The sequence below is a fragment of the Diabrotica virgifera genome, chromosome 7, assembly GCF_917563875.1.
Source record: "Diabrotica virgifera virgifera chromosome 7, PGI_DIABVI_V3a".
NCBI classification, from domain to species: domain Eukaryota; kingdom Metazoa; phylum Arthropoda; class Insecta; order Coleoptera; family Chrysomelidae; genus Diabrotica; species Diabrotica virgifera.
Genome location: NC_065449.1, coordinates 24,856,013 through 24,880,325, shown reverse-complemented (window position 1 = coordinate 24,880,325; position 24,313 = coordinate 24,856,013). Strand labels below are relative to the sequence as shown.

Sequence of the window (24,313 nt, the reverse complement as noted above, 5' to 3'; positions counted from 1 at the left end):
AAAGGCATCTCAATAAATGGTCATAAAATAAACAACCTACGTTTCGCAGATGACACAGCCCTCTTGCAAATAGTCAAGCAAAGCTGATTGATCTTATACGACTGGTTGAAAACGAAAGTCAAATATTTGGTCTGCAATTAAACATATCAAAGACAAATATTATGATAGTAGATAGAATACATAACAATCATCCACATATAACCACAATTGATCGGTTTGAGGTTGTGAGCTCATACTTATATCTGGGATCATTAATCACAAACACAGGGTCACTACAGGAAGAAATAAAACGTAGATGTGATCTAGCAAAAGTCGCCACAGCAAAAATGACCACAATATGGAAAATAAATAATAATAAATATGTTAAATTTCAAGAGCGTTAAAGATGAGGTTGATCAACTGCTTAGTATTCCCAATACTGACTTACGGATGTTAATCTTGGACCCTGAGAAATTCGGAAAGAAGAAAGATAGACGCCACTGAAATGTTCTGTTGGAGACGAATGCTACGAATTCCTTGGACCGACCATACAACAGATAATTCGATTTTAAGAGAGCTAAAAGTTTGCCAACGGCTGTCCAGTAAAGTCCATCTACAATAATTAAAATACTTTGGACATATTATGAGAGCCAACACAGAAAACATGGAAAGACTCATTATACAAGGAAAGGTGGAAGGCCAAAGATCACGAGGAAGATCCCCAACAAGATGGATCGATCAGATTACAGGAATATGCAAAAGACTATGCATGAGTTAAAAGAAATGACCAGAGACAGAGATCTTTGGAGACGGACAATACACGACGTCACGTCGACCACTACACTCCCTCCGGGGGGTCAGGATTGAAGAGAGAGATTGATTTCTATACATTTTCTGACGTTCTAGACGTAGATATAATATATATGTTATCGGTTTACAACGTTCTCCGTCTTCCGATACCCGTTCGCCATTCCTCTCTATCCGCACATTGATCTACTTGCAGACCTGTCTCATCCATGGTTTTGTTTATTCCTGAACGTTCTAGACATAAAATTAAACAGTGCAACAAGTGAAGGGTCCAAGACTGTATTAGCTCAAAGTAACCGTGTGTCTAGTAGCGTGGCGGTTAATGTAAAAATATTGTTAATATAGCTTGTGGGCCGAGCCTAGGGTGTCTTAGGCCTGTAGTGGCCTGTACCTAATGTATTATTATCCAGATTTAGCCATACGGCTCACACTCCCTCTAAGGGGAAAATTGACTCATCCCAGATACCTACGGAATCAAAAGGATTGAGCTCTGGTGGAACTCTTTCCGTGTTATCGAGCCCTAGGTGACTTGGTATGCAGGTGTATCTCCCAAAAATTTTCGTACACATCTGACCGTTGCGAGTAGTACTGCTTTCTGCATGGTCTTATAAAGATGCTCATTAAGACCCAGCTTTTTTATGCTTTCGAGGAGGGTTTTCGGAATGACTCCAGCAGTAGACATAATAATCGGTATCGTCTGGGTACTTTGCATTCTCCATTGTCTCCGTAAGCACAGTGCGGTCCCAGTATAGCTTGTAGTTGCCATCCTCAAGCATACTCTCAGGGACGTATTGATAATATGGGAGATGGTCGGTTTGGAGAAGTCCCAGCTTGATAGCTATCTCCTGATGAAGGATTTTTCCCACTGCGTCATGCCGTTCCTTGTACTCAGTTGCAGCAAATGCCTGGCAGCCCCCTGTAAGATGTTGGATGGTTTCTTGGGCTTGACATCCATATCGGCATCTGTCGTTTTGAACCTGAGGATCTTTGACGATATATTTCAGGTAATTTCTGGTTGGTATAACCTGATCCTGAATGGCCAGTAATGAACCCTCTCCGTTTCAGTGAACATCTTTCCTGATGTCAACTAATAGTTCGACGCTGTATTGTCGACATAGTCTTGGCTGACCTCATTGGGATGTCGCCCATGCAGAGGTTTACCCATCCAGGTGCGCATTTTTTCGTCTTTTGTGAGATGGTTTATGCGCATTTCTGGTTCCCTCAGTTTGATCGGTGTTGTGTCATCTACTGCGCAGATAGCGCAATGTAGAGTAGATGTCTCAGCCTGCATCTGAAAATAAGTTCTTAAGTTAGCAATTTGTTTGTCTAATTGCTCACCTATATCCATAAGTCCTCTTCCTCCTAAATTCCGTGGTAATGTCGTTCTTTCTACTGCACTTTTGGGATGGTGTTTTTGTGCTTTTGTGAGGTGCGTTCTTACTTTTCGCTGAAGGTTTTCTATGTCCGTTTTAGTCCACTTAACAATGCCAAATGAATAGCTAAGCGCGGAACATGCGTAGGTGTTTAGTGCCTTAAACAAATTTCTACTGTTAAGGTGTGAGCGAAGCAGCTGTTTTACCCTTTGTATAAACTCAGTAGTTATCTCTATTTTCATTTGTTTATGGTCAATTTTCCGTGCTTGCTTTACTCCAAGATATTTATACATATCGTTTTCACCCATGGCCTCGATGTTCTGGCCATTTTGCATATCGAATCCTCCGGGCTGTACTTTTCCTCTGACTATATTTAAAATACAGCACTTGTCTAGTCCGAAGTGCATACTAATATCATTAGAAAAAGTTTCTACAGTTTTTAGCATCTCGTCGAGTTGGTTTCGAGTGGAAGCCATTAATTTCAAATCATCCATGTACAATAAATGATTAAGCTTCGCCACCACATTGTTGTTATTTTTGATGCTAAAACCTGCATCTGTGGAGTTCAATAGCTGAGATAGTGGGTTCATAGCTAGACAGAACCACAGAGGACTCAACGAATCTCCGTGAATCTCCTTATTATTATTATTATTAACTTTTTGACATCTATGTTACAAAATTCATCATTTTTACCTAAATTACTTACTTGTGCAGAATGTTTTCTCAGACGGAAGGTCCTGGAATCCCAGGGTAGTTTCCTGGCATTCGACTTGACCGATAATGGTAATTTCCGGTTGTTTTGACTTTAATGCGTGACTAAAGTCTGATATAACTCCCGTTTTATTGATCAGAGAATAGAGATCTGTGTTGCCTTTCCATAGACATACTGGAGTTAAAACATTGGAAAATTGGACTGGACGGTCTGAAATATAAATTAAAACATGAAAATATTATAAAGTGTTACCTTAGCTGACTACTAATCGAACATCAACTCGTGTGAATAAGTTAAAAATAAAGATAATAAAATAAAAGTATTCCCTATTAGCAAATACTTACTTATTTGCTAAGTTTTAATTAAGGGCATAGGCACAAAATCACGACTTCAATGCTTTTCAAATGCATTCATTTTTTTGAATCATGAGAAAACTAATAAATATTTTAAATACATTTAAACGCAGAATAAAAGACTGCGTTATTACCGAGGGCTCAAAATCCCTGAAAAATTCTATAATGTTTATTTTAATAAATTACCGGGGTGAATAATAAAGAGAAAGTTTAGTGTGATTTTTAATTTTAAATATCTCATTCAAAATAAACTTTTTGTGTGTTCTAAGGGAATTCCGGCCCTCGGTAGTAATCCAATCTTTCATCCTGCGTTTAAATTTTTTAAAAATATTTATTAGTTTTCTTAGGATTCGAAAAAAATGAATGCATTTGAAAACCATTGGAGCCAAGATTTTGCGGCTATGCCCTTAAGTTCTGCTAATATTAAAATAAGTTTTCCCTATTAGCAGAAATTGGTCAAGAAGGTATGATAGTGCAGACTTTACCAATCATTCCTTGTATCGGCATGTAAATACACAACTTATACATGACATATTTTGATACCACTATATATACGTAGGGTAGGGAAAGGCATATTGGTGATACAAGTAATTTGGTGATAATATTTAATCAGATTACCAACACAAGATTTGTAGCTTAGCAACACTAGATTATTATTAAGATTTCGAACTTGGTGCAAAAATTTATAGGGATTTACACAAAATTGGCTACAAAATTAAGCAGGTTTTGAAAAACTTGAATTTTATTTCGTTTTATGGGGTTTTAGAACAAGCAAAACTTTTTATCAAGAACGACATTTTTCGCTAAAATTGAAAATAAAAAAGTTCTTCCTCTTGGGCACCCCATCCGTGGACGCACTGTATAATACCGTATAAATAATATGTTGACTATAAGGTACAGGAAATGAATTTTATAGTTATTTATGATATAAGTGTTATAAGTACAATTTTAAGGCACGCATGATTCACATGAGTGCCTTAAAAATGTACTTTTAACACGTATATCATACAATATTTTTTCTACAAACGTGGTAAAAATTCAATAATACAGTTTAATAGTTATTTATGATATAAGTGTTAAAAGTACACGTTTAAGGCACGCATGTGAAAGTTTGCAGAATGAGCGAAGCGAGTTCTGCAATTCACATGAGTGCCTTAAAAATGTACTTCTTAACACGCATATCATACAATATTTTTTCTACAAACGTAATTACAGGACAATATCTAAAAAACCTTTACTTGAACTTGACTGACATTCCATTTTTATATTTTTTTGACATAACATCAAAATTGCCTATACGGTCAATACGAACTGCAGTGCCTTAAAATTTTTAAAGCACTAGTGCCTTAAAGTAGCATTTTTAAAGCTCGTATGGAGTGCTAAAAATTGCATTTTTAATACGGTTGTAGAAAAAAATTATTTAACATCGACAATGAGTACTCTAAGACTAACTAATTTGGCTATTTTGTCTATTGAGTAAGAGGTATGTGATGCGATAGACATTGACGGTGCAATAAAAGACTTTTGCTCTTTTAGAGCTAAAAAGTAGACCTATAAATTTTGAATTGAAGACGGAAGTTTTGTTTTTTTTTTAATTCTAACAAATATTCATATTCCTTTTTAATAAAAATATAACATTATAGTATCGTTCTAGTTCTAATTAAAAATTAATTTTATTTAATGTCTACAAAAACTTTTACTTGAACTTGACTGACATTCCATGTTTATATTTTTTTAACATTACATCAAAATTGCCTATACGGTGAATACGAACTACTGCAGTGCCTTAAAATTTTTAAAACACTAGTGCCTTAAAGTAGCATTTTTTAACGCTCGTATGGAGTGCTAAAAATTGCATTATTTTTAATGCTCGTATGGAGTGCTAAAAATTGCATTTTTAACACGGTTGTAGAGAAATTAAATTTAAAAACCTACCCAAAAAACCCAAAAAAAAATTAAATTTACATTGAAAGCAGATAGTTTTAAATTGCCTCGTATATTACGGACCTTAGCAACCATTGTTGACTTAATTGTTTACGGAAGTTTTGAAGCATTTTTTAACCATGGAAAATTGTAAAACTGCAGTGCAAGAAATTCATTTTTCAAATTGCGCAAATTGTACTATTAATATTAATGTTAATAAATGAAATATAAATATTTTGACGTTTGCTTTCAAAATTTGATATTTCACTTTTAAGTGCAGTGCATTAAAGTGACATTTTTAAGGTTCCTATGGAGTGCTAAAAATTGCATTTTTAACACGTTTGTAGAAAAAATATATTTAAAAGCGGGAAGATCATTCACAGTTATTCATATTATAAGCGCTTAAATCACGTGGCCTTCCCTTTATCGTTACAGGAAAAAAAGAAAATACTTCAAATATGTATTTTGTAGGTGATAATTAGTGTGAGCAAATCCAATTCAGTCCAATCCGGGACAAGGCCTAAAAAATACCTGAAATCCGGGACTTTTCAATGAAAATCGGGCCATTTTTTAATATAGAAACTTAATATCGTGGTTTTATTGATTACACTGGTCAACATGGAAAAATGAACAGACACTCTGATGGGTGTTCTTAACTAATTTTGGGTCGCTGAACTTGAATATGACCTCCGTTTTTTTCCATCACCCTTCATTTTTCCGCTCCCCTCTATTCTTGCCAAAATAGTGGTGAAATAGGTAAATTTCGTTTAATTTGCTCATTTCGCCGCGATAAATGCCAACTTATAGATTAAAATTACAGTAAAATAATGATTAAGATTATGCCCAACGATAAACATAATAGGGGATCCGAGGGGGCGAAAAAAGGGGAAGAAAGGGGTATTTTTCTGAAAAAAACGTAAAAAATCAGCATTTTTGAGTATTTTTTTTTTGGAAAAAAAGCGACATTACAGGTCTTTTGCCATTTTTTACAACTTCCCACTACCCTTTGCACCTTTCTGTCTCTCTTTTTCACCCCCCTTCTCTCTTTTACACTACTTGAATTCGCAAGCAAGCACCTGTCAGTTGCAGTGAGCGTGTTGTTCGAGACAGACTGTCTCGAAGTTTTTAAAAGTGAGGTGTTTGCGTTTAGCACACGTGTTTTTTTTTTGTGCTTCAAGTACATTTCGTTGTAAAGTTTTTGGACTTACAATGCCGCGTTTTTGTAAGAATGATGTGAATTCTTTCTGTTATATTTGTGGAGAAGTAACTTTTAAGAATCAAAGGAGACCTTTAAATAAGATGGTTCGAAAAGCTTATGAGCATTATTTCGGTTGTAAAGTCGGGGATCAAGACAAGCCATGGGCCCCAAAATTATGTTGCAATAGTTGTTACACTAACTTAAGTTCGTGGTTACGTGGGAAATCACGTCCGATGTCCTTCGCTGTACCAATGGTCTGGCGTGAGCCCACTTCTCATGCCGAGGACTGTTATTTTTGTATGACGAAAATATCTGGATTTTCGCGAAAATCGAAACGTACCATCACTTATCCGAATATCCCTTCGGCAATTAGACCCGTGGAACATAGTAATATGCTGCCTGTTCCCATACCACCCGTAAACTACACCCTAGATGATGAAGAATCAGCAACTGAACAGAATGCGTCACCACTGGAAGAGGAGACCTCACATGGGAGCCAAGATGGAGACTACACGCCTAACGGTTCGAACGAACCACAACTTTTTACTCAGGAGGAATTGAACGACTTAGTTCGCGATTTAGACCTGCCTAAAATAAAAGCTGAGCTTCTTGGTTCACGACTTCAGCAGAAAAATCTCCTGCAGAAAGATGTCAATATTACGTTTTTCAGAAAAAGAAATTCCGCCTTCATTTCTTTTTTCTCAATGAAGATTTAATTAGCTGTAACAACATTGCAGGACTAATGACTGAGCTAAAAATACCATACGTATCTGAAAACTGGAGACTTTTCATTGATTCCTCAAAAACTAGTTTAAAAGCGGTTTTACTTAATAATGGAAATGATCTACCATCGGTCCCTGTTGCCTATGCAACCAGTATGAAGGAAACATATGACAATCTAAGAAAAATTTTGGAAAAAATTAGTTACGATCATCATCAATGGAATGTTTGTGCTGACCTCAAAGTAGTGGCAATATTAACTGGATTGCAAGCTGGATACACTAAATTTTGTTGCTTTCTTTGTGAATGGGACAGCCGTGCTAAAGATCAACATTATGTGCGAAAAGACTGGCCCTTGCGCGTGAATGATATTCCCGGTTGTAAAAACATCGCTTTTGGTGCCTTAGTAGACAAAAAAAAATCATTATACCTCCACTTCACATTAAGCTGGGCCTTTTTAAACAATTCGTTAAGGCTCTAAATAGGGATGGTAAAGGATTCTTATACCTGAAGCAAAAATTTCCGCATATAAGTGATGCCAAAATCAAAGAAGGCGTATTTGTGGGACCCCAGATTAAACAGTTATTTGATGACGATGCTTTCTCCAACAGTTTGTCAAGAAAAGAGAAAAGAGCCTGGGAGTCTTTTGTTTTTGTTTGTCGCAATGTTCTTGGAAACAAAAGGTCAGATGACTATCAACAACGAATTGATGAGCTACTTAAATCTTACAAGGCTTTAGGTTGCAATATGTCATTGAAAGTCCATTTTCTCCACTCCCACCTGAGTTTTTTCCCGGAAAATTGTGGAGCCGTTTCGGACGAGCATGGTGAAAGATTTCATCAGCAGATTGCCCAAATGGAGAAGAGATACGCTGGAAAATGGAACCCTAGTATGTTGGCGGACTACTGTTGGACTCAAATTCGAGAAACACCGGAGGACGCTTACAAAAGGAGAAAAATTTCCAAGTAGATGCAGGTATGTTTTTTTTTCAGACTTTTTGATTGCTTAGCCTTATGATTAATTTCAATACTTTTTCTCCCCCTCCACCTTGTCTAATCATATTTTTGTCATAATTCTCAGATACAATCAAAACCACATAAGAGTTTGTTTCAAATAAATAGGTAACTTCTTTTTTTTTTGTACATCCACATTTATGTTTTTTTTTCTTGTTGAAGAACGAGGGGGCTTTAAGGGGGGGAGGGTGAAAAAGAGAGATATGATGATGCAAGGCGGTTCAAGAGGGGTATTGGGAAGGTGTAAAAAATGGCAAAAGGCCTGTAATGTCGCTTTTTTTCCAAAAAAAATACTGAAAAATGCTGATTTTTTACGTTTTTTTCAGAAAAATACCCCTTTCTTCCCCTTTTTTCGCCCCCTCGGATCCCCAATTATGTTTATCGTTGGGCATAATCTTAATCATTATTTTACTGTAATTTTAATCTATAAGTTGGCATTTATCGCGGCGAAATGAGCAAATTAAACGAAATTTACCTATTTCACCACTATTTTGGCAAGAATAGGGGGGAGCGGAAAAATGGAGGGTGATGGAAAAAAACGGAGGTCATATTCGAGTTCAGCGACCCAAAATTAGTAAAGAACACCCATCAGAGTGTCTGTTCATTTTTTTTAATTTTTTTTTGTTGACCAGTGTTATTTAACATTTTTATGTTGACAATGATATTTTTATGGGATTAAGCCACAATTGGTTGTAATGGTAATTATTACATTTTTAAATATTGAATGGGTTGCATATGTGAGTCCATATTAAATGTAGTAATGAAACAAAGACTTACTCACAATCATTTAATTATACTTTGACGACCGGTTTCGATTTCTACATTATTCAGATCATCTTCAGGTCGGCGTTACAAGTAGTTAAATGATGCCGTTACAAGGGATGCGTTGCCACTTAGTTGTTAACATGTTATTACGTCCAACTTATGCTAATAGGTTAGCTGGGAGAGGTATAGGGCAAACAGACATGTTACGTAGGTCAAAACACAGTAAATTTTTCGAAATTTGAATGGATCCTGAAGGAAGATGCGTGCTGTGAAACAAAGGATGTTGTGTTAGACAGGAGAAAGACAATGCTCGAGTGGATGTGTTTTAAATGTAGCTAAGTTTGAAATAACTTTATTGTAGAATTGTATTGTAGGGGGCCCCCTCCCCTCTCAATAACAGAAAAACCAGACTTTAATTAAAAAATAAAAATTAGTTATTTACTGAATTGGGGAAATGTAGTGCTACCTCCTTTCAAAAAATTTTTACCAATTATTGTTATGTCTGTGTGTTTTTAAAATCCTATGTGTTATGTGTTAATTTATTTATTTATTTTTTAAAACTATTCTCAAGTAAGTGTCTACACCCTACCATTAACTTTCTCTCTGAACATATTCCATCACACAATAACTCAAACAAAATAACCCTTGCCTTTTTCTGATCCTTTTACAATTTTTTACTTTTTACAGTTTCTAAACCACTCTCTTTTGACAACTTTTTTACTATTTTTTCATCTAATTAGCCTTCTTATAATTTCTATACATTTCATATATTTCAAAGTGTTTGGCACCTACAATTTTATTAAATTTGTGACATCCCTTAGTCCTTTGACCGGGAACAAGACATTTTAATTTCCCATATTTGTCATTTCCCATACTTTGACCTCTGCCCATATCGCAAAACAACGAGCAAAGACCATCACATTAGTACAAGAGTCTACAATAAAGTTATTTCAAACTTAGCTACATTTAAAACACATCCACTCGAGCATTGTCTTTCTCCTGTCTAACACAACATCCTTTGTTTCACAGCACGCATCTTCCTTCAGGATCCATTCAAATTTCAAAAAATTTACTGTGTTTTGACCTACGTAACATGTCTGTTTGCCCTATACCTCTCCCAGCTAACCTATTAGCGTTGACTGATAAATATACTGGAAGATACGAAACTAAATGAGCGTTTATGTACGACACCAGTGGTTTTAGAAATAGATGGCGTTAGCAGCTTTCTAGGTGCGAGATTGAATTTACCTGAGACAACGATGAGACGTATTCAGGTAGCTTTGGTTATCGGAATTTGGGGTCGGTCGGGTCGATCGGATTAAAATAAAAATTATTTAATTCTTTTGATGCATTTAAATTTGAGTTCTCATTCAACGATAACAATGGCAATCTTTAAAATAATTATTGGAGTGTACCTATGTATTACTTTCTAAACTCGTTTTTAAATTAGCAAGAATAGTTTTGTAGTTGTAATTTGTCTTCTAATTTGAATTCTTGAAACAAATCATTAAATATTCTAAAGTTTATTTAATAATTTTATATAATATATATGTATAATAATATAATTTATTTAATAAAAAATTTATTTAACGAGAAAAATACTCACTCGGTGATTTTAGATATTGTACATTTCTTATTTGCCTCATATTCTCGATAAAAAAATAGGTAGTTATTTTCGTTAATTACAGTCTCTTCTGATAATTGTATATTTTGTTTGGAGATATTGCAAACGTATTTACTTAAATGAAATTGACTTAGTAACCCGCTCGGCCACTTTAAACTCTTCGAGAGAAAAATGGTAAGGACTCATGAATGGTTGCAATCGCGATTTCCAACAATTTCTTCCAAGTTTTTTCGTGCCGTTGATATTTTCCGAGTTAGGGGGAAAATAGTGACCAAGTATAATTATTGAATTATTTATTATTAACTTTACTTCTTAAAGGTGCCGTGTATTTCTGCGTAGACGTCCACCGTGCATTGTATTGTCAGGTGAGATATTAGATAGTCACGATTACATTATTCTATTAAGAGTAATTTCATTAATATCATTTGGCGAATATTAATTCAGCCATGACATCTTTTTCTAGACCTCTCTTACCCTCTATATTTCCTTCGAGTTCCAGTTGCCGACAAGTATATCGTTCTCCTCGCAATATGTCCATGATATTTTAAGCATTCGGTGCAGGCACCTCATTTCAAAGACTTCAAGTTTGTTAGTGGAGCTGGCCTTTATTATCCATGCTTTTATTACATACAAGAGAACAAGCCAAACGTAACACTTTAGCGTATTGTACAGTAGAAAAAATGAAAGAATACCCATGAACGAACATAAAAAACACGCTGTATTTTCCTGTCACCGTGTCACACAAAAAATTGGCCAGCACAGGTACATGTAATAATTATTATTACATGTACTTGCGCTGGGCAATTTTCTTTGCGACATGATGACAGGAAAATACAGCGTGTTTTATATGTTCGTTCATGGGTATTCTTTCATTTTTCCGACTGTATCTCAGGTTGAAACCAAAATTTCAGTAAACAGTCATAAGAGTTTGGACGTCGACATCCCATTGTTTATGAGAGATATTTTTCATTAAGTTGAGCGGAGTGAGTGTATATTGTCTTACCAAGATAGACGATTATCCAGTTTTATTCCCAAGAAGTTAATCAATTATGAATAATTTATTGTAAACTCTTTAGGAACTACTTATTAACTTTTGCTCTCAGAACGAATTTCGAATAAACAATACGTTCTTCAGACACAAAGATCAAGAAAAATATACATTCAAAAATACAAGAGCACACAGATCCGATATTGATTATATATTGACAAACAGAAACATCCATCATTCTCAAGTACTAGACATAAGATTTTTAAGTGCAGCTAATATCGGAAGTGATCACAACCTAGTACTTGGAAAAATCAGAATACAGTGGAACCCCGATAAGTCGGCCCCCGATAACCCGGAACTCCGGCTAACCCGGACCGATTTTTATCAGACAAACATTTCAACAATAAAAATGTATTGCTGTTACAAAATCTCGTAAACCTAATTCATTCATTTGGTGACGTCAATATACGAACGAAACGATTGATGAATCCGACATTACTGAAAATATCAGGGCAATCAGGGTGCAGATGGGACCCTGTCGCGCAATTCGCAGCAAATAAAATAGTCGTATGTTTTTGGCTTCATTTTATTTCGTTTATACATACGCATTTTCAAGGTTCACGAGGTTTTGTACCAACTCTATGTAATATAATATTTGAGAGATAATGGAACCGGATTGAACTACATATAACATAGTAAAAATGACTCATGGTACACCACATTCATTGTCGAAAACAACATGCACCTGTATTATCCTTTATTTTTTTGAAACTGTCTGTGTTAGCATTGTTTAGAAAAGACTATTAAAATTATTTTTTTAACAATGGTCCTAGTCATCACTTTTATTAAATAACATAACATCAGAGACGGTATTATGTGTAGTAAAGTCGTATTATTGTTCGCTTCCGTTTTGTAATCGTTCGTAAATTTATTCAGATTTTGTGTTTGTGTGTCTTTTGTCTATAAGGGCAACAAAACGTAAAAATGTTGTAGTGACAATGGAAAAGAAACTAGAAGCATTAAGTAGAATTGATAAAGGTGAATCTTGCAGCATTATATTATGGTGTCGGTACATCTACAGTATCGGATTGGAAGAAAAATAGAACTAAAATCGAAGAATTTTTTTTTTCAAAATGATAACAAAAGAAAGTTTAATCGGTGCAAAGCTAATAAAGCTAAGAATGAGACTTTTGACGACGCTTTGTATGTGTGGTTTTGTGTGGAATGCGAACGTGGTTTACCAGTGCCTGTGTGACAATTATAACGGAGTTTATCTGTAAGCATACCATATTTTATTAATTTTTACCATTTTCTCCGGCTAACCCGGATTTTCGATAACCCGGATCGGCCGCGGTCCCAATTAATCCGAGTTAACGGGGTTCCACTTTACATCTAAAAAAAAACAGGAAAAAAGACCCTATTGAATGTGAGACAAGAATAAAGGTAAAACAGCTACAAGACTTGTCAACACGAGATTTATACCAGAGAAGACTGCAAAAAGTACTGAACGAAAACTACATAACACCAGATGAAGACATAGAAGAAATTTGGAGGAAGATTAGAGATAATATCAAAATGGCAGCAACGGACGCATTTGCAGATCGTAAGATAAGTAAACATATACGAAAGAAAAGGAGAACACCCCATGGATCTGTGAAGAAATAAAAATAAAATGCCAAAAAAAAAGAAAATCTAGCTAGAATACAAATTCAAAAGAACGAGACAAACATATGTGAAGAATATAAAAGAGTTTGAAATGAGTTAAACTCAATAGTAAAAAGGAAGAAAACAGAACACTGGTAAGCATTTTCAAAAGAGATGGAGCACGACTTATACGGGATGCAAAAGGAAATGTGGAAAATGATAAGAGGTCAAACAGCAGAGATGAAGGAATTGATAGTAGAAGTAAAACATATTGATACAAATACATGGACAACTTACCTAGAAAACCTGTATCAAACAGCTAATCATGAAGAACTGGAAAACCAGGATTAGAATCGGATGAGCAAACAGAAATTAAAGAGGAAGATAACGAACGCCTTAAAACAGATGAAAAATCGAAAAGCACCAGGGAAAGATGGAATAGCTAATGAACTTTTAAAATACGGAGGAGAGAGACTTCACAAAGAACTGAATATCCTGATAAGTAAAATAATAAATACAGGAAGAATTCCAGAAGAATAGAGTACCACTTAGATGATAGCGTTATTTAAGAAAAGTGATAGGGCAGACCCCAGTAATTATAGAGGGATTAATTTACGGAGCACTATACTGAAACTCCCAACAAAAATACTGATGAAGAAAATAATGGCGTGCATAAATATATCGGTTGAACAACAAGGATTTAGAAGGGGAAGATCATAACGATGCAGTTTTTGTGATAAAACAAATAGCGGAGAAATCATTAGAGTATAACAAGCGAGGGTTTTTCTGTTTTATATACCTAGAGAAAGCGTTTGATAGAATACAATTAAAAGACGTGATACACCTACTATATGACAACAATTTACCACTGGATATTATAAAACTGATAGAAAACCTTTATGTACGAAATAAAATAGAAATGAAGTCAATGGAATAATAACAGAACCCATATAGAAGCAAACACAGGAATCAAGCAAGGAGATTCACTAAGCCCTCTACTGTTAAACATAACGCTGGATGCAATGATAAAACAAGTGAAGAAAAAAGAGGGTAAAAAATGGGCGATAAAGAGATAAAAATACTCTGTTACGCTGATGACACCGTGTTAGTAGCAGAGTGCGAAGACGACCTACAAAGATTACTGCACGAATTCAACATTAGCGCAAAAGAAATGAATATGAAAATATCAGCCCAAAAACAAAAAGCTTAGTAATATCCAAAGAACCAATAAGATGCCAATTGGACTTAGACAATAAAAGTAAATACCTGGGAAATAATCTATCAGCCGACAATAATATCGAAGAAGAGGTTAAAGACTAATAATTAAAGCCAGTAGAACGGCCGGATGCCTAAACGACACAATTTGGAAAAACAAATACCTTAGAGTGGAATCAAAGGACCGAATATATAAGTCATTTGACTGAAGTTATTAGACCAGTTATGACTTACACTGCCGAAACAAGACCAGATGCAAGCAAAATACAAAGATGTCTGGATACCAACAAAATGAAGATTTTAAGAAGGATTGCTGGAAAAGGACTACGGGACAGGGTAAGAAGTGAGGAAATCAGATGCATATGTGGGGTAGACAATATAAATACCTGGGTAAAGAATAGAAAAGAAGAGTGGAATCAACACATAAGCAGGATGTCTGAATCAAGGATAATAAGAATAGCCAGGGACAAGTCACCGTTAGGCCGAAGAAGTATAGGATGCCCAAGGAAAAGATGGAATGACAATTTAGGGACAGAATGTAAGGCACCGTTGAAGAAAAACAGGCAGTACTGCCTATATAAAAGAAAAAGTAGAAGAAGAAATTCTTTAGGTAGATTTTTGGTAGTATAATGTGCTTCTTTGGAGTTTTACTGAAGATTATTGTTTTCGTTTTAGTGGGAGAAAATTCTAGGCCAGTAGTGTTTGACCAATTCTCTAATTTCTAAATGACTAGTGGGTTAAGTGATTTAGCGATGTCATTGATTGCAATAAGGAAAAGTGCAACGAGTAGACCATTGAGGAATGTCGTTTAATTGGATTTTTGAGTCTAAAAGGACGTTATTTATTCGAATAAGTTTCGTCTATATAGGAAATTACTAATAAATTTTATGTTTCCTGGAATTGACCAACTTAATAGAATTCTTATATCTAATCCCCAAATGGCACGCGTTATACAATATAATAAAAGATAGCCATAAGCCAAACATACTTTATCACATCCAAATTACCCATGAATTACAGATTCAATATCCACTAGGTTGTCTAATGTAGATGTGGACTTTCTAAATCCACTTTGTATAAGGCTAGGTAGCTATAATATCAATAAGTCTTAGGCCCGGTTGTTCGAACGCTAATCAACAATGATCATTATCAAATAATTAATTACTGTCAATGTCAACTTTGTTTGGGTTGTTAAAAAGTCTGTGGAGTCTATAATCAATTAATATAACAATAATTATTAATATAATTAATAATAAATCTCATAATTGTAATTAATTATGTTTTCAGCAACCCAAACAAAGTTGACATTGATAGTTTTGGTGACAGTAATTAAATATTTGATAATGATCATTATTGATTAGCGTTCGAACAACCGGCCCTAATACTATCTAGTATCTATCAAGTGGATAAACTGATTAATTGTAGCAAGTTTTATTCCATTCAGTTTTTTGACTAAGCTAATACTTTTCGAGTTAATTGAGAGTGAATATGTTCGTTTTTTAACAAAAAATACACGTTTTTAGACGGTTTTACGCAAATAACACAACTAGTAAGTATTTTATCGAAAAAGGTATTCAATAAAAATATACTTTATAAAAAATTAAAAAAAAATTTCTGTATAAAATCTTTATACTCGTAGAAGCAGAGTTGTAGCTAAAAAAGTAAGTTCTTATTCGTCAAATTCCAAATCGAATATTTCAACGTGAAATAACCAAAAAATAAAACACATTTCTTTAAAAAAGCTTTGTTTTTGTTTTTAAAAAAGTTTCTAGCATTAAAGTAAGCACGTTACCCTGAAAATAAAGTTGGTCCTTTTTTGTAAAAGATAGTTTTAAAAAAGCATGAAAATCACCCTCTAAAAGGGAACTTGCATAACATTTTTATTTCGAAAGAGATGCTTTCAATTTGCTAACTCATCGCAACTTTTTTAAAGTGTTTAAAAAGCTTTGTTTTTGTTTTTAAAAATGTTTCTAGCATAAAGTAAGCACGTTACGCTGAAAATAAAGTTGGTCCTTTTTTGTAAAAATAGTTTTAAAAAAGCGTGAAAATCACCCTCTAAAAGGGAACTTGCATAAAATTTTTATTTCGAAAGAGATGCTATAAATTTGCTATAAATCACAACAGCACACGATTTAAAAAGAAAAAAAGTAGTTTGTGTTTTTCGTTTGGCCCCTCAAGACGAATAAAATCAAATTATTGTTACCGCTTCACAAGTGACTTTACTTATGTATTGTTTATAATACACATGATCTGTAAATTTCATCGTAAATTTAGTTTTACAGTATTTTTTTATTTTGAAAAAAAATGCCTTTTTTTAAATAACTTGTGATACGAAATATCCCAAAATTTAAAGGTTTTGGTTTTCTGAATATTTTGTTTTTCTGTAATACAAAAATTGGTTAAGATATGGCTGTTCCGAATTTGCATATACTCGTGATTAGTGACTCATTGAAGCCCTTTTAACTACAGCCTTTCAAAAATAAGCACTATGAACCGATGAAACTTACAGATCCTCTATAATAAGCATACATACGTAAAGTAACTTATGAAGCGCTACTGATTAATTTCATTTGAGATGCTAATTAGGAGGTGATTTTTAGATATTTTTTACAAAAAAAAGGATCAACTTTATTTTGTGCGCAAAAGCTTATTTTGTGCGCAAGCTTATTTTAAACTTTTTAAAAAAGTTATGATGAGTTTTCCCCGAAAAGTTCTTAATTTTTTGGTTATTTCATGTAGAAATATTCAATTTTGAATTTGACAAATAATAAGGACCTACTTTTCATTAGCTATAACTCTGCTTTTACTGGGTCTACGACTTCATAATATGTCATATTTATATAAAACATTTTTTTCACTTTTTGATAAGCTGTATTTTTGCTATGAATGTTTTTTTGGTGAAATACTTCCTTTTTTAGTTATTTGCGAAAATCCGTCTAAAAACGTACTATTTTTTGAGAAATGAATATATTCACTCGCAAATAACTCGAAAAGTATTTACTTGTGAGGTCAAGAGTAGTGAAAAAAACTCTATAGTCAATTTATATTTTCAACATTTTTGCAGAAACAAAAACAAAAAAAAATTAATACAGATTAATATGATAGTGACTGCTGCGTTAAAATTTTGAATACGGGCCACGTGAAATAACCGCGTGTTCTTGGCTAGTTCCTTGAGTAGGGAGAATTTTACACTTCCCTCTAAGGCTAGTTCCAACAAATTTAAGCTAGGCGCGCCACTATACGGGCAGGTTTAAAGACAACAAAATAATGCATAGGGTTTCGTATCTTTCCGTATTTATCAATCAACGCTATTAGCATAAGTTGGACGTATTAACATGTTAACAACTAAGTGGCAACGCATCCCTTGTAACGGCATCATTTAACTACTTGTAACGCCGACCTGAAGATGATCTGAATAATGTAGAGATCGAAACCGGTCGTCAAAGTATAATTAAATGATTGTGAGTAAGTCTTTGTTTCATTACTACATTTATTACATTTTTGTTAGTTTTTGATGTTTCAACTTCCAATCGGGAAATCGTTCTCAAAAAAAGAAAAATTAGTAAAACAGCCGATGTTGGATTTCTATGTAAATATAAATTTAGGTGAATATAAAAATGTAATTATCATTACAACCAATTGTGGCTTAATCCCATCAAAAAAATAATTGTCAAACATGCCACAAGAAAACAGCTTCAGAACATCATTATGCTGATTACTTCTTACTATCATATTTGTCGAACGATTAAATTTACTTAAAAATGAGAAGGAAATCTTTAAAAATAAATCCATTAATATTTTAAATTGACTCCAACGAACAAAATATATTCATTGTTTACATTGCTTGTTTCTTAAAATATACAATTTGTCTTGCAATGAAATTTGCTATATAATAATGACGGTGACCCACCATAAATTTTTTCGTCCCACCAAGTCAGTTTCATGTGAGTTCTTAGAAGAATAGCGTATTCAAAATTTCAAAATAGAATTTTACCAAAAAGTTGAAAATTCGGATGGCCCGGAAGCCTTGTCCGGGACGCCGGGATACGACTTCGTAATTCGGGCCATGTCCCGGATTTTTCGGGCTAGTTGGTCACACTAATAATAATGCTAGAAAATAGTATACGCTGTGAGCTCGTACGTAGAGGGGATATTTACAAATTCGCGAACGCCAGTAGTGACAAGTTTGTAAACGTTTACCGGAAATTTGACATAAATGTCAAAGTGATTAATTTAAAATTAAAATTAAAAACATTAATTATAAACAATATTAGTTGGTCAAAGCTGTGGTATATATTTTTACCTTAAATATACTTACGTTTTAAATACTGAATTTAAGTTTTTTTAATGTTCCGTAATATCTAATTATAAATAATCTATTATAATCTTAGCGCCATCTACACGATGATTGTCAAAGTATCCGAAGTAAGAAATTGATATTTTATCAATAGAACGTCAAAATGATTAGAAAAATCTTAAAAAAATCGATTACAATTTAATTACTTTTTTGCGTTGTAAATATTAAGCGATAACAATTAAATAATAAATTTAAAAATTACCGGTAAAAGTTGAATTAGTAACCGCTAGGAGCGACACCAGCGAAGCTCAGAGCGTATTGGCTCTGAGCTTCGCTGGTGTCGCTCCTAGCGGTTACTAATTCAACTTTTACCGGTAATTTTTAAATTTATTATTTAATTGTTATCGCTTAATATTTACAACGCAAAAAAGTAATTAAATTGTAATCGATTTTTTAAAGATTTTTCTAATCATTTTGACGTTCTATTGATAAAATATCAATTTCTTACTTCGGATACTTTGACAATAATCGTGTAGATGGCGCTAAGATTATAATAGATTATTTATAATTAGATATTACGGAACATTAAAAAAACTTAAATTCAGTATTTAAAACGTAAGTATATTTAAGGTAAAAATATATACCACAGCTTTGACCAACTAATATTGTTTATAATTAATGTTTTTAATTTTAATTTTAAATTAATCACTTTGACATTTATGTCAAATTTCCAGTAAACGTTTACAAACTTGTCACTACTGGCGTTCGCGAATTTGTAAATATCCCCTCTACGTACGAGCTCACAGCGTATAGCTTAAACAGAAATGAAGACAACAATTTAAGGGCATATGCGCAAAATGTCGACTGTCAAAATGTTTAATGTGTTTTAAATGTATTCATTTTTTTCGGATTCTGAGAAAACTACTAAGTATTTTTGAAAAATTTAAAGGCAGAATGAAAGATTGCATTATTACCGAGGATCGAAAGTCCCTTCACTAGTGTAACTTATTAAAATAAATGCATTATTACCGAGGATCGAAAGTCCCTTCACTAGTGTAACTTATTAAAATAAACACTATAGAAGTTTTCAGGGACTTTTTGCCCTCGGTAATAGCGTAATCTTTCATTCTGCGTTTAAATTTTTCAAAAATACTTATTAGATTTCTCAGGATTCGAAAAAAATGAATACATTTCAAGCACACTGAACAATTTGACAGGCGACATTTTGCGCCTATACAACTGATATTATAAGAAATGTACTGTACACGCACTTAACGTAATCAACTTGGTCACACGAACAGAGACGTGCCGCCGGACAGACTAGTATAGTAAAAACTGAGTTTTTATAACTTTGCAAGGAGTGAATAATGTTTCTTTCCAAATCAGGCGACTGCTAAACAACCAATAGTATTAGGAATATATGAAGCGTGATGCCGATGGGTGGAGTTATTCGGAATAATCATTAGAATATGTTTATGCTACAGTCTGTCAGACGGCACATCTCCGGTTAAGAGTTAAAGTTGATTATTACTTACCCATTAAAATAATAGCAATATCCCCATGAGCAGATTCTGAATTTTCTATAAAAGACGGATGTACATCCACTCGCTTAGCTTTCCTGGTGACGGCTCCATTACTGTTCCAGTTGTCCAAATTATTGGTACCCATTACTAAGAATATTTCTTCGGTTTGTACAACTTGAATTTTATAATGTTGGACGCAACGTGCAGCTAGAAAAAAAAACAAACCAAATAATTATTTGTATATAAAAAAGAATTTTGTATTAGTTTTACTTCTATTTGAGTATCGAGACCATGTTTTCGTTGGAATTTTGAAACGTTCGATAGACGGGAAGTAGGGTGGAACGAAAAATTCTAAGTCATTATTTTTTATGGGGCTAGTGCGAAAAAGTTGTTTTGATGTGTAAGAAAAAAAATTAAATTTTTAAAATTTATTTTTTTTTCAGTTCTTAGAATCTAAATAATTGTTTTATGATACAATATACATTTTAAGATTGGTAGTCTGATTTTGTGTTAAAAGCGGCATAATATTTCTAGACTGAAAACTTGAATGAATAAAGCCATGTCTTGATTCTGGTCCACAAACAGCAGCTGATACTTTAGTTACTAACTTAACAGTTCTTTCCACGGATTTTGTATGACAAGGGCAGTTTAAGACCTCTATGTTGTTGTAATTCCCAGCATCAATCATATCCCTTACATCTTCATTGGAAATATGTTTTAGCAAAGGAGGAGCCATAAATTTGAATCCAGAAATAGAAATTAAGTCAGTATAATCTGCAACACTAAAATTTAATGTTGCTATTTTGAATCTCCGGATCTTTTTTCTTTCTGACTTTCTCTAGCTTTCGGCACTCTGCGTAGTCCTAGCTCCCGTATATGTTCATCTTTCATCATACCGAGTAATACATTTTCGGGATGGGCAACATAAGCATTCCTTTGGATAACGTCATCGACAATTTTTCTTTGGTCAACTGGTAGAAATCGTTAATAATGGATCATTCGCCATAAATGTTTTGAACCATCAGAACGTCGGGAGTAAGTAATCTTACTCCGTAATCTAACCGCAGTGTTCAATTTTTAACAGTCAAAATTTCACCCCTTTTTTAATTTTATTAAGTGGGATTACTTGCTTTTAGGTTCACTGATGATGGAATGAGTCCGAAAACCTTCTGAACAATGAATGTAATCCTTTTGGATTTTTTAGAATTTTAATTCTTCATTAAAATTTTATACCAACTACACCAGGAAGTTTTTACTTCACGTTAAGTTATTTAATTTAAAATATTCTGCAATAATTTAAAAATTCATGCAATTAAGTTATTAAAGTGTGAAGTATATTACCGGTGAGGACATGTTGATCTGAAATTAATGTTGCAGAGCATTTGTATTCGTACTTGGATCCCCTGTTCCTGAAGAAAGCGACCAGCCAAGGGTATTGTCCAATCTCGGTGTCAGTACCAATTAATATAAACGGTAGTGCCTCTTTTTTTGGTTGTTCATTCCTAATAGCCACTCCGCATTTGAAATCGCTATTGGACGATGGAATTATAAATGTCTTCGGTGGGGACAGACTGGTAGATGGTATTGGAAAGGGTTGGTCGATAAGTCTGAAAATATAGATAAACAAGTTGTGAGGCCGCATAATAGATATAAACATAAACATGTTGTATGAAAAAAAATCTGATTCGGTTTCTTTGCGGAATTCTGTTCAGAAAGGTCAAAAATCAAAACGGTGCCGGGAGAAATTTTTGGGTAGCAATTGTTTACACAATTCTTTTAAAACACATTCAAAATATCACCCTTTTTGGCTCAGAAATTTTTATAGGTTTTTAGGTAATTTTAAACAAAAAAGGTTTTATTTAACGCTTTTCTTTAGTTTAATCGTTTGGGTCAAATATTTAGACGTTAATTTGACTGCCTTTTCTTCAATGCAAATGAATGAAAATTTGCAGATATATGCATTCGCGGGAACAATACACGAATAATCAATAAAAAAATTTTATGTTTATTAATTTGTTTAATTAAAATTGATTTTAATGGAAAATGCCCTTATAATTCTCTTGTTTTTTACAGTGTAGAAACTTAAAACTCTTACAGATTGTAGCTAATTATATAAACTATACCTAATTTCACTTTTTATGTTAATTGTTTACGTTATGCTTCATAAATAAACAATAAAGTTTAAATTTTTTTTGCCGATTCCCACTATGTTTGTACATCATAAGCGTCAACGATTTTGAACGCTCATATCTTTGTTTATAAATATAAACAACGGCGCTTATTTGTGTTAAATTTTAATATGATACAAAACAAAACTTCAACCAAAACTCGAATTAAAAAAAGTCGTGTTTTTAACGTAGTCTTAGAAAAACCACCGGTAGAAACTTTTCGTGCTACAATAATTAACATAAGAATTCGTAATTCGCGAGAAATTAACAGGGTCTACATCGCATCGTGCAATAGTAAAGCATTTAATTAGAATAGATGGAAAGACTGCGAAAACTGTAATAGGTGTAAATAATGATTTTGATTTAAGAAATGTATGAAGAAATTATAGAAAATGTATAATGTATGTATCAAATGTTGAAATAAATAGTAAAAAAGTAAAAAACAAAAAAATATGAAAAAATAGTTATTAAATAATTATTTTTTCATATTTTTTAATTTTTTCCTTTTACACTTATATCATAAATTTTATGATATAAGTGTTAAAAGTACACGTTTAAGGCACGCATGTGAAAGTATGCGGAATGAGCGAAGCGAGTTCTGCAATTCACATGAGTGCCTTAAAAATGTACTTTTTAACACGCATATCATACAATATTTTTTCTACAAACGTAATTACAGGACAATATCTACAAAAACTTTTACTTGAACTTGACTGACATTCCATTTTTATATTTTTTTGACATAACATCAAAATTGCCTATACGGTCAATACGAACTGCAGTGCCTTAAAAATTTTAAAGTAGCATTTTTAACGCTCCTCTTTTAACACGGTTGTAGAAAAAAGTTTTTAAGAAACGCTTTTCTTTAGTTACGAGTGACTAAAATTAAAAATATTATAAAAAAATAAACTAAAATGCAAAAAACAAAAAAAATCCAAATTCGAAGGATTATTCGAAAAAAACTGTTAACAGATTAAATATACAAAAATCTCACACATTCGTTAAAAAATTGAAAAAATCTAACACATTCGCTAAAGAAAAGCGTGGGGCGCGAAAATTAAAAAAGTATCTATACTCAAACCGTTTATTCGATAAAGACGCGCCCCACGCTTTTTTTTTAACGAATTTGTCAGATTTTTTCAATTTTTTAACGAATGTGTGAGATTTTTGTATATTTAATAACCCAGTAAATGACCGTTTTGGAGTGTAATTTTCAGGGGCAACTCCGAATTGCACGAAAATTTGGAGTTAGGTTCTACTTATCCTCCACCTCAAAGTTGAATTTGTGTTGTTGGTTGCTTTTACTTGGGGGTGACAGTCACCTCTTCTCGGGGGGTGAAAAACGCGTGTTTAAAATAAGCCCGGAAATGGATAATTTAACAGATTATGAGCAACTTTCGTTCTATCAAGTTTTTTAATAAGTCAATACTTTTCGAATTATTCGCGATTGAAAATGTTGATTTTTTGACAAAAAAACTACGTTTCAGACCGTTTTTCGCAAATAACTCAAAAAGTAAATATTTTGTCGAAAAAAATATTCTCAGCAAAAGTGTAGCCCATAAAATAACGAAAAAAATGGTGTATCAGTAAAATAAAGTTCATAAATTGAGTAGAAGCAAAGTTGTATGTCATGAAAAATACGTTCTTATTCGGCTAATTCCAAATCGAATAATTCAACTCGAAATCACCGAAAAATTAAGCGCTTTTCGGGAAAAGCTTATTAACATTTTTATATATATATCCGGGGTGTCATATCGGCTGACGCCGCATCCCCACACCTAACCGCCATCTATTTCTATCCTGGGCATCTTCCTCTTCCAAATCTCGGTGTTCCATGGCCTTCCTTATCGTGTCATTCCAGGATAGTCTTGGTCTTCCCCTTTTCTTCCTACCTGGGGGTTTCCATTTCAGGAGTTTCTTTGGCCATCGTTGGTCGTCCATTCTAAGTAAGTGACCGAACCATTTTAGGCTTCTTCTCTCGAGCCTGTCTACCGCTGTATCGTGTGCCTGC

General features: G+C 33.6%; 1 protein-coding gene across 2 annotated transcripts in view; it reads right to left on the bottom strand.

Moving 5' to 3' along the window:
* Window positions 1–24,313, bottom strand: part of LOC114333078 (serine protease gd-like) — a 57,158-nt gene that overhangs the window by 6,000 nt on the left and 26,845 nt on the right. For both annotated transcript variants that reach the window (XM_028282903.2, XM_028282902.2), the window contains exons 5-7: window positions 21,476–21,741; window positions 20,147–20,341; window positions 2,866–3,081 (exon numbers count right to left, since the gene is read on the bottom strand). In XM_028282903.2, coding sequence (XP_028138704.2) covers window positions 2,866–3,081; window positions 20,147–20,341; window positions 21,476–21,741 — 677 coding nt within the window. The remainder of the gene's footprint in view (window positions 1–2,865; window positions 3,082–20,146; window positions 20,342–21,475; window positions 21,742–24,313) is intronic.